Source organism: Armigeres subalbatus, chromosome 3, assembly GCF_024139115.2.
Source record: "Armigeres subalbatus isolate Guangzhou_Male chromosome 3, GZ_Asu_2, whole genome shotgun sequence".
Lineage (NCBI taxonomy): Eukaryota > Metazoa > Arthropoda > Insecta > Diptera > Culicidae > Armigeres > Armigeres subalbatus.
The window spans coordinates 88,937,188-88,955,233 of NC_085141.1; the positions used below are offsets into that span (position 1 = coordinate 88,937,188).

At 40.3% G+C, this 18,046-nt stretch overlaps 1 protein-coding gene across 1 annotated transcript; it reads left to right on the top strand.

Moving 5' to 3' along the window:
- The first annotated feature begins 1,564 nt into the window (after window positions 1–1,564).
- LOC134226204 (very-long-chain (3R)-3-hydroxyacyl-CoA dehydratase hpo-8-like) lies at window positions 1,565–17,689 on the top strand. Its single transcript, XM_062706818.1, has 4 exons — window positions 1,565–2,127; window positions 2,202–2,322; window positions 16,423–16,902; window positions 17,286–17,689. The coding sequence occupies exons 1-4, from the start codon at window positions 2,057–2,059 to the stop codon at window positions 17,376–17,378; spliced, it is 765 nt and encodes a 254-aa protein (XP_062562802.1). The 5' UTR covers window positions 1,565–2,056; the 3' UTR covers window positions 17,379–17,689.
- Window positions 17,690–18,046: the final 357 nt, after the last annotated feature.

Here is an 18,046-nt window from a genome sequence, read left to right on the forward strand (position 1 = left end):
ATCTGAACAGTTTCAAATTTCAGTTCAGTTAAGAACTTGGTGATACAGTTAACTATATCATTCTCATGTACAAGGCATGTACTTAAATTATGATTCTTAATGGCATTCAAGAAACAAATTTCACTGGTCTTGTGTTCCGTTCTTATAGAACCTAATGTTCAGTCAGTTATCTATTGACAAATTTTCAGAATTGTATGCGATGAGCTGTTCTTGTTAAAATTCTGTTCACAGTTGATTTCAAAATTAGTTGAAGCTAAAATCTTACCATTACAAGAAATGTGCTGGCAGTTTATAATTGGAAAGTGATATAGACTATAATGTGCTATAATGACAGTTGGGAATATTTCATCTGGAGATGTAATGTTAATAAAGTAGAAGAAGATGTCGTATCTCCCAGCTAAAACAAAGTTGCATGTGCTAGCGAATAAGTGTAAGGTGGAGGCGATATAGGCACATGCTTTTATTTGAGTTCATGCAAAGTGTACGTATATGACCTCCACTTTGTGCACTTATTCGCAATATTATACGATCTCTTGTTTGCTAAGTTACTTGCTGGTTCTTTCAAAAACTTTTTCCAACATGCATGTGTGTGCAACATGTGTGCAAAATTCCAAATATAATATTTTTAATCAACTTAAAAACCAAAAATCGATCGATGTTTTTTATGTCCTCCTTTTTAACCAAATGTCCTCCTTTTTCGCTACGATTTGGGTGAATTGTCCTCCTTTGGAAAAATTGCATATGGTCACCCTAGTCTGGAGGAGCCTTAAATCTTCTCCTTACATCAACTTCATTCAAAACTTAGAAGATTTATGACAAATTGCATTGTCCTGAATTATTGAATTTTCCGTTTTTCTTGGTAAAATCAATTTCAAGTCGTTTTCCTGCTTTTCCCGGTTTTACCGGTTCGGTTGCCACCCTGATTGCATGTATTTTCAGTATAAAAATCATTTATTTAATTACCTAACTGTTTATACTGTAGACAAGTATGTTTAACTCATGACATTGAATATTCATTTCTCCCTGATTCTTGAAGCGATTTTTTGTTTCCAATTATAAATGTAATTAGGCTCCAAATATTCTCAAATGAGAAAATTATAAACTATTTTGTTCTTCAATGCCATTCATGATAGTCTTATGAAAGTGTAGAAAACCTTGCAAAATACTAAGCAGTTTAAAAGTTTTCCTATTCTATTTCTCTACAGTATCTTGCAGAATGGGCCAAATCGAATATAAAAATGTTTTGTGGTAAGTTTATTAAGGTGTTGGTTTTAACAGTTAGTGCTACCACTCTACTTCAAATATGTCTTAAAACCAATATTGTTACTTGGGGTGGGCGGGGTTGAAAATTATCAATTTTGGCGTTAAGTAATTTGCGAATGAACCCAAGCTGAAATTGCTGTCGCTGTACCTTGCCGTGTCTGTTAGCTAACGGTTCAACTGTCAGACGAGTGAAATTTCATTCATGTGAAATGAATTATGAATGAAATTTCATACATGAATGATCGACTTTAAATGTGTGGTCACCAACAATGTTCGGCTGATAAATATTTACATTTGAATGGAAAAGGATAGGAGAATACTCAACAGTGTTATTCCTGAGAGCTTAAGACACAAAAGAAAACTTTGATTTAATCCGGAATAATTAAGACTGCTTTAGTGAAGGATTTAGTAAAGCCTTATATCTACTATAGAATGGATGTGAAAAATAACGTTTGTAGTCTCTGATTCTCCTAAAATCGACGGAATCTATTGCGTACGTTTACAAATTAGGCCCTTACGAAATCACAGTATCGAACTATACAATCAAAGCTCATTCGGTCCGGGTGATGTGGACCGAGCCGTCGACGTTGCTGCGTGTTTATAACTATTAGTGCTTTGGTCGACTCGATCGCGTAAGCAACTGCTTTCTTTCGCTGCCGTCGTGCATTTTCCAATCGTCTGGCTCATTTTGCAGCGATAGCTGTTTCGTGTATCTAGAGTGCTGCTTCACTGTTGTTTTTTTGTGTCGCTGGAGAGGTCAAAAGTCCAACAGGTTGATTATATAATCGAAACGATGGCACCAAAGGAACCTTCTCCGCTCGTAAAGCTGTATCTAATCCTGTATAATGGAGGTCAAGTTCTAGGGTAAGTAACTCTTGTATATATAGTTGATAAGCTTGGCTTGGTAGATAAAACTGTGATGCTTTTCTGTATTACAGGTGGTCCTACATGTTTTACCAACTACTAGCGTATTATACATTTGACAAGGGCAATGGTAAGCCACTATGGGACTATTTAGGAACCACCGTAATCATATTCCAAAATGCTGCTGTACTCGAAGTAAGTAAAATTCACGCGAACTTTCACTTTTACGTCACACACAAATTTTGACCGAAAATTATTATCACATTTGGGATATTCGTAAATTACGTCACGCATTTATGATAACTATAATATTTAAAAACTTGAACACGATCAAAGCGAGGCATCGATGTGATGTGGAGCACATTGGATAGTTTAACCTGTTTCGCGATAGCCATTAGCTTCCTTAATGGCTTAAACTGTATTCTTCTACACGATTTGAAATTCAATATTCTGTTCGATGCAAAAAATTTTTTTTATGGAACCACCTCTAGAAATTTCATCTTCAACCAATACTTTTCGGATGGTGATTATTTTTTATATGTCAAAACTAAAGTTGAAAACATGTCAACTGGTGTTTTGTTTCCTGCTGAAATATTAACAATCATTTGATTAATCGATGCTTTTACGGACTGCAATCAGAACACCATCGTCGGCGAGAGCGCAAACCGATTCTCATCCCCTAACCCAGGGCTGCCCAACGTACGGCCCGCGGGTCGGATGCGGCCCTTGGCTCCATTTTTTGTGGCCCGCGGCGTTCTTAACCGGCCCGAAAGATTTTCTATCGGGCTCAAAAAGCTCCTTCTTGTTATTTATTAAATATATACTGTAGGTTACTACAAGCTAGCACAGAGTCGAATAATCTAGCGCGGGCTAGTTCTGTTGTTAATGAGATTTTGGCAATTCGGATGCAACCTTTCTAGGACGGAGAACTTGTTAGGGAATACATATCGGGTGTTGGCGATATTGTGTGCTCTAAAGAAAAAGCCTCCTTCAGTAGAATTAGTTTCTCGTAAAACACGGTGAAGAGTTAAAGTACGTTACGTAAAAATCCACCCGCTTCTGATTCTACTTGCTCACAATCGATGAAAATACTTGAAGTAAAAACAAGACGCATGAAATTATTTTCATTTATTTATTTTATTTATTTCTTTATTTCGTCAACCGACGTAGACTAGTACAAATACATATACATGTTTTTTTTTTCTTCCGTAATGCTATAGTAGATTATGAAATACAATAAAAAACGTAAAAAAAAATATTTTTTTTGCTAGAGTTGTTTGTAATTATGAATTTAAATTGTTGAATTTCTTATGTTTGTTTTGAAAATATTGTTTAATGTTATGCCGAGACATTGTTAAGTCAATAGCTTCGCAGTGTTGATTATAAACAGCCATCATTCGGTTAAGAGGTCCAAATTTGGCATAATTTGTTCGGCGGTGGTTAGTGAAAAATAATGTCCTATGTCGAAGTAGCCTAGAAGGTATGTAAAAATTTAATTTCGACAAAATTTCAGTTGAGTCAACACGTTGAGATACTATATCGTTAACAAATGAAACCGTTGCAAACTCTCGACGCTGTTTCAATGTTTGTATGTCTATAAGCATGCAACGTGATTCATAAGATGGAAGAGGAAATGACGTCCAACCTAATTTACGAAGAGCGTATAGTAGAAATTGTTTTTGTACTAATTCTATTCTTTCTTCATGTGTGGTTAAGTAAGGCGACCATACAATGCTACAATACTCCAGTATGGATCGTACATATGAAATATATAGTGTTTTGATTGTGTAGGGATCCTGAAAGTTGAAACAGAAGCGCTTGATAAAGCCTAGCATATTATTAGCTTTGTGAATGATTGTGTTATAGTGATCAACAAGAGTTAGTTTTTTTTTTTTTTCGAGAGTTGACCAGTTGTAGTCTTAATAGACTGGTATCTCGGCTGGGCTCTCCATGTGATACACAATACTAGCAGACGACTCAAGCTATGTTGCTCACTAGGTCACTGCGGCCTGGGTTTGTATTGTGATCATACCGATACATTATGCTTTCTATCTACAGTCTGTCAATTATAAACCGAACAAATAATGGAAGCTCAACATGTACATAGATGTTTTCTGAATAAGTAGTTAACATGTAAATTTAATTATTAGTTACTTGGAGCCGACATTCAATACCTAATAGTAGTCTATGTTGACAACGGGTGGTACTGTTGAAGTAACAATTTCGAATAAAGATGTAATGATATCATTCTGGTAGGGTAGTTTCAAAATAGATTAATTTAAGTACTATTGTAATAAATGGACACATTGAAGAGCTTCCCTTATTTTAACACGGTTGAGTATCGGATGTTTGTCAATACGTCGTCGAGTTAATTGTATCCTATCAGTCACAGTAATGTCATATGTTAAAGTTTCAGTAGTCTAATAGTGATCATTATACAAAATTTCTGTCCACTTGTTCCGTAATTGCTTTTTTTTGGTCAAGTTCTATTCCCTTTTCTAATATTCAAACCTTTATTATTTATTAAAATAATGAGGTCTAAAATTCAGTTATTCAGATTCAGGGTATACAATATTCAATATAATAGTGGATGAACGCATCATATGGTCTATCCTCATTTCCGTAAGTGGTCAAGTTATTAGTCTTGGAGCAATAATAGTGGTACTAGTTATTCTCTATCTTGTGAGTGCAATGGTCTCAATTAACTATTCTAAACAGAACTCTGTCTCTTGTCTTTCTGTCCACCGATGGTCATGTATTTATTTTCGTTTTTTATTATTTATTTGATATCTTTAAATTTCAGTCATTCATTTTACTATCGGTCATTTATTTTGTTATAAGGTAAAGGTCAGCGAATTTGTCTTAATACGAGAAACACTAAGTCATGTCCCCTATATATCCGCTAATTTTTCTAACTAACCTAATAGAAGGAAGAGAGAAACAGTTTTTTTTGCGTTGATCCATGCAGCTAGAGAGACTAAAATAAAAAGATTATCGAGAAGATATAATAGATACATTCACTATCTCCAATGCCAAATTAGTAAATCTACAAATTCTACTTTTCACTACTAAATTTCTACTTCAGCTATTACAAAATGAATTATTGTTAGCTACTACTACAAGTATAAATAGATGTATGCTATTTGGATAAGCGTTTGTTTCAGGGTCTTGTTAGTATTAGAGTTATGTTAGTTAGACCCCTACTGAACCCTGCCGGCACCTCCAAATTTGCCAATAGGCAGTTGTTGTTAGATCGTGCGACACTAACCATTAGTTAACTTGGAGGCATGGTACCTCAAGTGTTTGGTATAACTGTTGACCTTATTTAAGTAAGATGTGATAAAAGTTTCTCTACGGAGCTTATTTTCAAACCATTACCATTAAAATAACGATATTCTTGTGAAGGAGATATAAAAAATGGAAAAATATCTTAATTTTTTAATTTAGTGTTGAACTTAACCTTTGTTTGAAAAAAGCACTCTATTAAACAACAAAAATAAAAATAAAATAAAAATCTTTTTAAGACACTTGAAATATCAACGTCAAGCCCCTTATCCATGGACAGGGAGTGATCAACAAGAGTTAGTTTTGAATCTAAAATCACTCCTAAATCCCTAACTCTTTCACTTCTTTCTACAGTTTTGTTTCCTAGTACAATTTGTGTATTTGGTGTTGTTCTTTTTCTGCTGAATGATATGATGTTGCATTTCTTTACATTTAGTTGCAATAGGCTTTTTCTGCACCATGTATAAAACATCTGTATTTCATTCTGGAATACGATAATGTCGCCTTCATTTTTTATTTCCATAAATAACTTTATGTCATCGGCATAAATTAAAAGCTTTATATTTTTGAGAATGAGGGAAATGTCATTTACATACAATATAAATAAAAGAGGGCCAAGATGGGAGCCTTGTGGAACTCCTGAAGTGACTTGAATGGGATTGGATTTCTTTCTATTAAATTTAATTATTTGTTGCCGGTCTGTGAGGTAAGATTTAAGCCATCTAAGGAGTCCTGGCTCAATTCCATTTTTTTGCAATTTGAAGAGTAACAATGGAATGTCAATGCGAAAAACGCCTTGCTAAAGTCAGTGTACAGAGCTTCCACGTAGTTACCATTATCCATCGCATGTAGGGTATAATCAATGAATTCTATTAAATTTGTAGCGGTTGAGCGACCTTTAAAAAATCCGTGCTGTTTATTTGTAATTCTGTTTTTAAGTTGTGAAAATAACTTTTCATTAATAATGGATTCAAAATGTTAATGGCTATTCCACGGTAATTACGAATGTCCGATTTTTTGCCCGATTTGAAAATGGGCACAAGGTAAGAGCTTTTCCATACCCTGGGAAAACTTCCTGATTCCAGTGACAATTTGAAGAGCCAAAATAAAGGTGCCGTCAGCTCTTTAGCCAGACTCTTCAAAAATACCGGTGGAATACCATCAGGGCCAGAGCCTTTAGATGCATCTATGTTTTTTAAAGCGTTTAGAATATCGTTTACCATGATCTGATTAACATCAATATCCCTAGCAAATTCTGGGACAGGCGCAAAAAAATCAAAGTCGCGATCTTGTTCCGAAAAGGTGGTGTATATTTCTTGGAAGAAATCTCCAAACAGATTACAGATGTCTTCCGAGGAATTACCGACGTGTTCATCTAGATACATGGATGAGGGAAAATTGTCTGATTTTAATTTTGATTTTACGTAATTGAAGAAGTTCTTTGGGCATGACTTTATTTTGTTTTCTGTTTTCGTATTATACTCTTCAAATGCTACATCAATTGCTAGTTTTAATTGATCGCAGATGTCTAAATATTTTTACAAATTTTCATTCGAATTGTCTAGTTTGTAATTTTTATGTAATTTTTGTTTGCGATTCCTTAAATTTTTTATCTGTCTATTATACCAAATTGGACATTTCGAATTTCCGTTCCGCCTTTTTTTCCTTATTGGAACCTCTTCAGTAATAATATTAAAAATGATGTTATAAAAGACATCAACGGAAGATTCGATATTCCCTTCATTCTCTAAAATTTGCTTCCAGTTTAATCTACTTAGCTTATGTCTTATGTTGTCATAGTTTGCTTTATGGTAATCAAGGACTTCTTCGAAGTCATAGTCGCTGGGTTTTTGATAATCATGAACAAACAGAGAGTATTCAATAGCTGTGTGAAATGTTTCGTTTTTCCATAAGGGATTCAATGATTCTGACACACAAAAATCTTCCTGTATATTCGTTAATAGAAAGTCTAGGTAGCAGTTCTGTTGATTCTTAATATGATTGATTTGGTTAAGCCCTAAGCTGGCAATTCTATCAAATATAAACAGTAGTGTTTCATTTTCCCCAACAACTGGAAGTAGGATTTGCTCATTCTCTGAATCCGGAATAAAGTCAGCGGTGCGTTGATTAAAATCTCCATAAATATGTACTTTGACTTCAGGTGGAAGTTGCGATAAAATTTCTTCCGCAGTTTTTAAAAAGCTTTCATAAGAAATTGTTTGCGCATGGTCCGGCGGAAAATACACAGAAGAGAAAACATGGGTTTCTCCTGCAATATTAGATTTCACCCAGACATGTTCAAAGTTCTTGTATTTTTTGGTAGTTATTATTTCTGAATCAAAATTTGTGGAGATTGCAATTAGAGCTCCACCGCCAGACTTTTTGTTAGATTCTGAGAAATCGCGGTCATCCCTGAATACATTAAAGCTACTTCCAAAAAGTTCTTCATTCCTTACGCTTTCATCCCAGCTGGTTTCAGTTGCCAAAATAACCGAAAAGGACGAGCTTAAAATGTTATTATGAATTTCCTTAATTTTGGCTGGGCTTTTCATGCGATTGAAATTTTGACAGGGGCATTTATGATCATCTTGGACCGGTATAGACCTGAGGAAAGCGGTTTTGACCTGTATGAAGGAGCTTGAACACTTCTTTGAAAGCTTAAGGCCTAACAACTGATGGGGCTCCGGCAATGACGGGAAAGAACACGGATGTCGTGACACTTGAAAATTAAAGCAATTTTTTAATTTGTTTATTTGTTAATTAATTGTTAATCATCACAAGATATGATTTGTGATATTTCTCTGTCAATGTGCCCAAAAATATCTATGTGCAAAAATGATCAATATTCATGATGTAGCGAAGCTCGCTATTAAGAAAATCAACTTTACCTAAGCGAGAAAACTCAACCACCACTAATTCCAAATTATGTTGACGGGAATGGAAGCAAAATACGGAGATTTGATATGTTAGTTCGTTGGCTAACCCATGGCACCTTGCTTGAAAGATTTTATTCTCTTCGAAAGGAAATCCCATTATTTTTACAAGATAAAGCAAAACCAATGCCCAAGCTGCATGGCCCTGAATGGGTGAGTGGCTTGACCTTCATAGTACATGTCACCAAACGTCTCAATGACTTGAACATAAGGCTGCAGGTCAGGGATCAACACGTCGGACTTTTATTACTCAACATGCAAACTATTGAAACAAAATTGAAACAATTTGACACGATTAATTGTCGAAAACAGATACCGTGGAGGCACTATATTTGACCCAGTTAAGAAAATTTTGAAAAGAATTATTATTGAAAAAATAATTGCAAAATGGATTCGCCTAATATTCTGCATAACGAGCTTTCTACTACAGTCCCTTCCCGATTTTGGCAACACGACCGGATTTTAATGTTGCCAAAATGGGGATGTTGCCAAAAACGGGAAAAAAATTTCATACAAAATTTCATTTTTTTTGTTTGCCTAATTGAAGCTAAATACTTAGAATATGTACTACAAAGTATGTGGAGTGTGTTTAAGTGATCATAATTGTCATTTTTGCGATATTATTCATAACTTGGAGATTGTAGCTCAAACAAAATAAAACAAACTCAAGAATGGTAATCAAAACATAATGTAACTAATTAGCCAATTTCATAATACAAATTTAATAATAAATAATATTTGAAATTAGCAATAGCGTCGGCCATGTCCTTACAAAAAAAAATTAGTAATAAAAAACGTTTCTAAAGTAGTCCATTGAAGTGCTGACTTCAATCTGACATCTCATATAAATTTTACTTACTTGATACTTGATGGGATACAGCTCTTCGATGAACCTACGCCGAATGGAGTATCCTTCTCCAGTGGACTCGATCCTGGGCCAATCGCTTCCAGTCGCCCTGAGCATTGAGCGCCCTCAGGTCCTCTTCAACTGCAAAAAGCCATCGTGTGCGCGGCCTTCCACGAAGCCTGCGGCCTCTTCCGGGTTCTCTACTAAATATTATCTTCGCTTGACGTTCTTCCGGCATACGAACAACGTGACCAGCCCACCGTAGTCTGCCGTGTTGTATAAGCTTAATAATATCCAAACCTTTATACACCTGGTACAATTCGTGATTCATGCGACGCCGCCAGACACCGTTCTCCTGTTTACCTCCGAGTATTGTCCGCAGCACCTTACGCTCAAACACTCCGAAAGCTCTCCGATCAGTCTCCTTTAACGTCCATGTTTCATGGTCGTATAAAGCATCCGGAAGAATCAGAGTAGTATACAGCGCGAGTTTTGTTTTCGTTTTCAGACTACGGGACTTAAGCTGGTTACGAAGTCCGTAATAAGCCCTTTTTGCAGCTGCAATACGCCTTTTCACCTCGCGGGTAACAGCATTACCGCACGGCACTAATGTTCAAAGATACACAAATTCTTCTACCACTTCAAACTTTTCACCATCCAGCAACATTTTGCTACCACCACCACTAATGAACCCACGTTGATTGCCAGCGACCATATACTTCGTTTTGCTAGTATTGATCGTGAGTCCAATCCTCGCTGTCTCCCTCTTAAAAGGCACAAAAGCCTCTTCCATATGCGATTTTGTGATAATGGTACCGCTTCTTTGCACACCAGCTCTCCTAATCGCTCCCTCGAGCGCTATATTGAACAGTAGATTCGAGAGTGCATCAGCCTGCTTCAATCCATCTAAGGTAACAAATGATGTCGATATTTCATCCGCAAGCCTTACACTTGATTTCGATCCGTTCAACGTTATACGAATCAGCCGTATCAGTTTCGCCGGAAAACCATGTTCAAGCATAATTTGCCATAATTCATTCCGTTTCACTGAACAGTACGCCGCCTTGGAATCAATAAACAGATGATGTGTCTGCAAGTATTCCCGGAATTTATCAAGGATTTGTCTCAGGGTAAACATTTGTTCCGTCGTTGATCGGCCCTCACGAAAACCTGCTTGATATTCGCCGACGAAGGGCTCTTCAAGCGGTCTCAATCTGTTGAACAGAATAAAGGACATAATTTTGTACGCCGAATTAAAGGAGGGTTATTCCTCGGTAATCGGCGCACTCCAGTCTGTATCCTTTCTTAAAGAGTGGGCAAATGAGGCCTTCCAACCAGCTAGCAGGCATTTCTTCGTCTTCCCATATCTTCGACATAATATGATGCTGCTCACTGCCATGTTTGAGAAGTTCGACCGGGAGCTGGCCTTTCCTCGCAGCCTTATTGTTTTTCAGCTCTTGAACAGCTTTTTAACCTCATCTAGTGTAGGCGACTCCACAGCTTGTCCATCGTCGCTAATATTTATTCTGCTCAACGATGCACCGTCACCTCCACTATTCAACAAAGTCCGCCTGGCAGCCACTTCGGTTTTATCTGTCAGCAAATTCCCTTATTGGTTTGGCACATGACGGGAGATGGCGCTGTCTTTCTCCGCAATTCTCCGCGCCTCGCTAATCACTTGCTCTCATACTCTTTTTTCTTCCTGCGGTGGGCTCGTTTTTCGGCTGCTCTTGCTTCCTTGTACCAATCTGTATTCGATCGGGTACCCGATACCAACATCCGGCTTCTGGCAACGTTCTTCTCGTCTGTTACTCTCTGACACTCCACATCTAACCAACCCGTCCTTGGTCGCCTCTGTGCAGTGTTTACCACTTCTCGTGCTGTTGTGCTCACCGCTCCATGGATCGACTCCCATAGATCGTTGATGTTGTCGCTAACGTTGATTGCACTTATCCGTTCGTCGAGCTTCTGGCGGTACTCAGCCGATACTCCTTCCGCCGACAATCGCTGGATATTAGTGCTGTCCAATGAGCAGCTCGAAGTAGCTCGAAGTTGTTCCCGTCCTGCTCGTTCTTTTTTGTCAACAAACGGGCATGAGCGTGACAGGAACAACTTCGAGCTACTTCGAGCTGCTCATTGGACAGCATTATTGTAACGCATCGTTCGTTGTGATCTTTCGTTCGATACAGTTGACAACCGTGATCGAATTTTACGGACAACGAGGTAGTGATCAGAGTCAATGTTCGGACCTCTGAATGTCCGTACATCGATAAAATCCGAGAAATGGCGCCCATCCACCAAAGATGGTCTATCTGGCTGCAAGTTGCACCATTTGGGTGTGTCCAGGTGTGCTTTCGGATGTTCTTTCGTGCAAAGTAAGTGCTACTGATGGCCATCCCTCTGGCAGCAGCGAAATTTACTAGCCGTAGGCCGTTGTCATTGGTAGCGGAGTGAAGGCTCTCCCTACCGATTATGGGACGGAAAAAGTTCTTTCTACCGACCTGAGCGTTAGCGTCTCCGATAACAATTTTCACGTCATGCTTTGGGCACTAAAACGCGTCCATCACGTCGTCGGATTTATCGTTTGTCGGTGCGTAAACGTTGATTAGGCTGTAATTGAAGATTTTGCCACCATATCCTCAACACACAGACTCGTTCGCTAATGGGTTTCCACCATATCACTCGCTTCATCTGCTTGCCCATCACTACGAAACCAACTTCATGCTCTGCTTCTCCGCCGCCGCTGTGATAGATGTTATACTTGAATGCAGTATTGGTCGTGGGGTCCACGGCTCGGAATTCACGTTCTCCGGATCTAGGCCATCGGACTTCTTGAATAGCAGCCACGTTCACTCCAACCTTCTGCAGTTCATGAGCCAGAAGGCTCACTCGTCCAGGTTCATTTAGGGTCCTGACATTCCAGGTACCGAGTTTCCAATCGTAGTTATTTCGTTGCCGGGTCGGTTGCCAAAAATAACGTTCTCTTTTTCTTCTATCGTCATTTTTCGTGGTATTTGAGAGGCTTCAGTAAGCTACCTTACCGGGGTCGCGTTACCTACATCGCGCTGGTGGGGCTGCCACCTTAGGTATAGCTGACGCGATACAGCATTTCGTTGATCAGCCGCTGGGTACCAGGCAGACGCTGTTTGAGCCGCACCTCCTGATGAACAGACGCTCGAGGCGTATCTTCTCACTCTAGCTGATGTCAGAAGGACAACAGTGCCCAGGCTGCACTACCAGCTAAGTACACAACCCTTAGCTGGCGGTCTTTTGTCATCGGACACAATAAATGACGCCGCCAGTGGTACAGAAGACGCGATCCCATCTACCGCGTCATCGTTTTTATTTTATTATCAGACTAAGGCCGGAGTGGCCTGTGCTGCACATAAAAGTCTTCTCCATTCAGCTCGGTCCATGGCTGCACTTCGCCAACCACGCAGTCTGCGGAGGGTCCGCAAATCGTCCTCCACCTGATCGATCCACCTTGCCCGCTGTGCACCTCGCCTTCTTGTTCCCGTCGGATCGTTGGCGAGAACCATTTTCACCGGATTACTGTCCGACATTCTGGTTACGTGCCCGGCCCACCGCAGTCTTCCGATTTTCGCGGTGTGAACGATGGATGGTTCTCCCAACAGCTGATGCAACTCGTGGTTCATTCACCTCCCCCACGAACCGTCCGCCATCTGAACACCACCATAGATGGTACGCAACACTTTCCTTTCAAAAACTCCCAGTGCGCGTTGGTAATCCACGAGCATCGTCCAGGTCTCGTGTCCGTAGAGAACTACCGGTCTTATAAGCGTTTTGTAGATAGTCAGTTTGGTACGGCGGCGAACTCTATTCGATTACGGAGTCCAAAGTACGTACGATTTCCAGCCACTATGCGCCTCCGAATTTCTCTGCTGGTATCGTTATCGGCGGTCACCAGTGAGCCCAAGTACACGAATTCTTCAACCACCTCGATTTCGTCACCACCGATAGAAACTCGTGATGGGTGGCTTACATTGACCTCTCTTGAGCATCTTCCTATCATGTACTTCGTCTTCGACGTGTTGATGACTAGTCCAATCCGTTTAGCTTCGCTTTGCAGTCTGATGTAGTCCTCCATCCTCTTAAAGTTACGTGCCATGATATCAATGTCGTCGGCGAAACCAAATAACTGGACGGACTTCGTGAAAATCGTACCACTCGTGTCAATCCCTGCCCTTCGTATTACTCCCTATAAAACGATGTTGAATAGCAACCCGTAACCCTCTACGCGTTTCGAAGGGACTCGAGAATGCCCCTGAAACTCGAACTACGTTCACCCGATCCATCGTTGCCTTGATCAACCGTATCAGTTTATCCGGAAATCCGTTTTCGTGCATTAGCTGCCATAGCTGGTCCCGATCGATTGTATCATATGCGGCTTTGATGTCGATAAATAGATGATGTGTGGGCACGTTGTATTCGCGGCATTTCTGCAATACCTGACGTATGGCGAACACCTGGTCTGTGGTAGAGCGTTCGCCCATAAATCTTGCCTGGTACTGCCCCACGAACGTATTGCAGCAATCTCGCCCATGCTGCATTCTTCTCCTCAACTAACTGCTCACATTTGCCGTCATACCAGTCGTTCCTCTGATCCGGAGCCACCGTGCCTAGTGCAGCGGTTGCGGTGCTTCCAATGGCGGATCGAATATCTCTCCAGCCATCTTCAAGAGATGCTGCGCCTAGCTTCTCTTCCGTTGGGAGTGCCACTTCCAGCTGCTGTGCGTAGTCTTGTGCTAGTCTACCGTCTTGTAGCCGCCCAATGTTTAGCCGCGGCGGACGACTCCTACACGTGTTGATCACCGTCGAGAGTTTTGAGCGCAGACATACTGCAACGAGGTAGTGTTCGGATTCAATATTCGCACTGCGGTAAGTGCGTACGTTCGTGATGTCGGAGAAGCATTTACCGTCGATTAGAACGTGGTCGATTTGGTTTTCCGTTACTTGATTAGGTGATTTCCATGTGGCCTTGTGGATATTCTTGCGGGGGAAGAAAGTGCTTCGGACTACCATTCCGCGGGAGGCTGCAAAGTTTATGCATCGTTGGCCGTTGTCGTTCGATACGGTATGCACACTATCTGGTCCGATGACCGGTCTATACATTTCTTCCCTTCCTACCTGAGCGTTCATGTCACCGATGACGATTTTGACGTCCCGCAGTGGGCATCCATCGTATGTCTGCTCCAGCTGCGCATAGAACGCTTCTTTCTCGTCGTCGGATCTCTCTTCGTGAGGGCAGTGCAGGTTGGTGATGCTATAGTTGAGGAAACGGCCTTTTATCCTCAGCTTGCACATCCTTACGTTGATTGGCTGCCACCCAATCACGCGTTGGCGCATCTTGCCCAACACCATGAAGCCGGTTCCCAGCTCATTGGTGGCGCCACAGCTTTGGTAGAAGGCTGGGAGGGAGAAACAGATTCGAAAAATGTGTGTGTCAAGCCGAGCCGAAATCTAGCTGTCAGTGTGAGCCGAAAACGAAACTCTCGGCAAGCAAATTTTTGAAGGCAATATAACAACAATAACACGCAAAACAGAATTCAGTCATTTCATGTGACGCCTACGTTGATTGTTTTTTCTTGTTGAAAATTTACTTGTTGCATGACGACAGTATATACTTAAATTGATGTGTAGTATCGAGAGCTCCCTCCCAGGTAGAAGGTAGCCGCTCGATGCCCGCTTTTCCACACTTTCTGTCCTGTCCAGCAGATTTCCTGCAGCGCTACGACATCGAAGTGGCGGGGATGTAATTCATCGTAGATTATCCTGTCGCAACCTGCGAAGCCTAGCGACTTGCAGTTCCATGTTCCAAGCTTCCAATCGTGATCCTTTATTCGTCGCCTAGGTCGTTGTCGATTGTATCGAGTCGTATTATCTTCTATGTCGTAATAGTTGTTTTTAAAGGCGGCTTATTGGGCCTGCGCAAACCTCCTGTCTCGTCGGAGGGCCGTCGTGTCAGGGCTGTTTAGCGTCCCACCTAACACCAGGACTTGGGCTTGTGCGCTTTGAGCGGCACACGGTCGCTTTGGCGGAGCCTACTTGCGGATTCATGCAGCTTTTTATAGAGGTTTAACAGGGCCCACTGTCAAACCCCACCACATCCTAGGCAGGCGCCACAACTCGCAGTTGACTCCGTGGTCAAGAAGCTACCCCGGGAAGCTCATTTTTTGGCAACAATCTTTTCCGCTTGCATTCGACATGGATACTTTTTAATGTATCAAACTATAGGCCGATAAGTTTATTAGCTACACTCAGCAAACTCCTGGAACGGGCTTGGTGGTCATATGGCTACCACTTCTACCTCATACACAGGAGGTCGTTGGGTCAATCCCAGGGCCCGTTATATATCTCCCACTTTTTTCATATATTTCTCATATTCTAGAAATCGCTAGAACTGAAAATGGGCTTTCATACCGTTTCCATCTTCTATCCTAAACCAACAACTTGACTAGTTCTAACAGGTAACTGTTAGAATTCTCGAAATAAGCGAAAAGCTCATTTTGGCATCCAATTAGAATACACAATCCTTTCATTACTATCACATTGGAAACTTATTAACCAAGACGAACCTCTGCCATAGAACCTAACCCCCAGATTCCGATAAAATTCCGCATGAACTCGTACCGACTGCAGAGATGTCTCGGCTTGCAGTGGGCGAGTCATTGCATCATCAATTCCTTCTCATCCCCGATAGACCATGAGGACGTGACCAGCGCCGTTATCGACCATTGAAATACTAGAGCTCTCGGACTGCGCACATTGGGGTTTGAGAGAAATGGGGGGTTGCTGCCATCCATTGATTCTATTTGCAATTGCGAATGTTCTGGTCAATCTGGTCTTTTTCATATTGGAATTATACATCCCCACACTGGGACAGAGCCGCCTCGCAGCTTAGTGTTCATTAAGCACTTCCACAGTTATTAACTGCGAGGTTTCTAAGCCAGTTTACCATTTTTTCATTCATTTATCATGAGGCTAACACGATGATTGATACTTTTATGCCCAGGGTAGTCGAGATAATTTCCAATCCGAAAACTGCCTAGACCGGCACCGGGAATCAAACCCAGCCACCCTCAGCATAGTCTTGCTTTGTAGTCGCGCGTCTTACCGCACGGCTAAGGAGGGTGCGGCAATTCTACCTTATGAATAATCAGTTTATACAAAATAAAAAGATTATATTCTTTCCTTTTTTTCAACATACAGATTATTCACGCTGCAACACGAATCGTTCCAAGTAATCCAGTAATTACGACGTTCCAAGTATTCTCACGAGTCATGGTCGTGTGCGGCGTTGTAATGGCCACACCCACGGGGAAGACATCCCCCGGATTACCACTGGCGCTACTCGCCTGGACAATCACGGAAATCATCCGGTACGGGTACTACGCCCTGAACCTCGTCAATGCCGTCCCTCATTTCGTGATCTTCCTCCGGTACACTACATTTATTGTACTCTACCCGATCGGAGTGACTGGCGAGTTGCTGTGCTTCTACTGGGCTCAAAGCTACGTGCGCGAATCCAAACAGTGGAGCATCGAAATGCCGAATCCGTACAACTTCACCTTTTCGTACTTCTACTTCCTGTGGCTGATCATGCTGCTGTACATTCCACTGTTCCCGCAGATGTACCTGCATATGTTTGCCCAGCGGAGGAAAATTCTGGGCGGTGGAAGCAAACAAAAGGTTAAATAAGTTTATTTTTTTAAGTTAAATGCACATTTAGTTTTAATTAAAATTTACTTATTTCCTTTTTTTGGTTTAAGGGTACCTCCTAGATATTTATTGGTATAAAATACTCCAAAAATGTGACTGTGGATAGGTTCTCTTGATGATAATAACGCTTGAAATCTAAAATAACATAAATTGCTATATTTATTGCTCATTCAAATGACATTGATTGCATCAGTTTCCAAGCATGACTGGTGAAGGACCTCTTAGGATTAATAAAAAAATAAACACAACAATCACGCTCTAATTATTTGAAAATTCACAAACCAGATGAAACCGCACCTAACTATATTTTGAAATCTTTTTAAAATGATTCTTATCAATTTTAAATCTTTTAGCGATCATCTATTGATGCGAATCAAAACCCCTCATCAGATGAAGCAACGGCTCGTCAATCTGCAAGTTCAGCTGACCCATTATCTTACGCTTAATTAATGTATAAACTCTAAATATTATTATTTAGAATTTTAGAATTATAAAATCATAGAATTTTGAATCAAATATGGGAAATAATGAGGAACGAATGATAAAACTACAGCAACAAGATTTCTTTAACGAAGACTGAATGACTTTGAACGCAGACTTTAACGTACTTTGAATGATAGAAATAATTTTAAGGTTCTTGAAATTCAGCTAAAATGTGTACCTACAGTAATATTGACAATGCAAATGCACTATTTTTTAGGTTTGATCGAAAGAATTTAAAATAAGTTTTCGCTAATATAAAACTGAGTTAAATATATAGTGTTATTAGCCAATTAAAATCCAAAACAATCCGCCTAGCGTTGGTGGTGCCTTTCTCGCATAAGAAACACACATAAGAGAGTATCAAAATAGTACTTTGGGGGATAGATTTCACTATTTCCATGAATTCATTTATATTTGCGTTCATTTGACGCTGATTTTTTTAAAACAATATTTTATATATTTTATATACCAATGGGGCCAATTCTCGATAGGAATCAACTATAGTACAGTTTTGGACAAAGACAAAGTGCCAACCTCGTTTGTGGCCATAGATGGATTGAACCAGGGTGATGCACATTCGAACTTATTGTTCAGCATGCAGAGAAACGGTACTATCACACGGTCGCATATG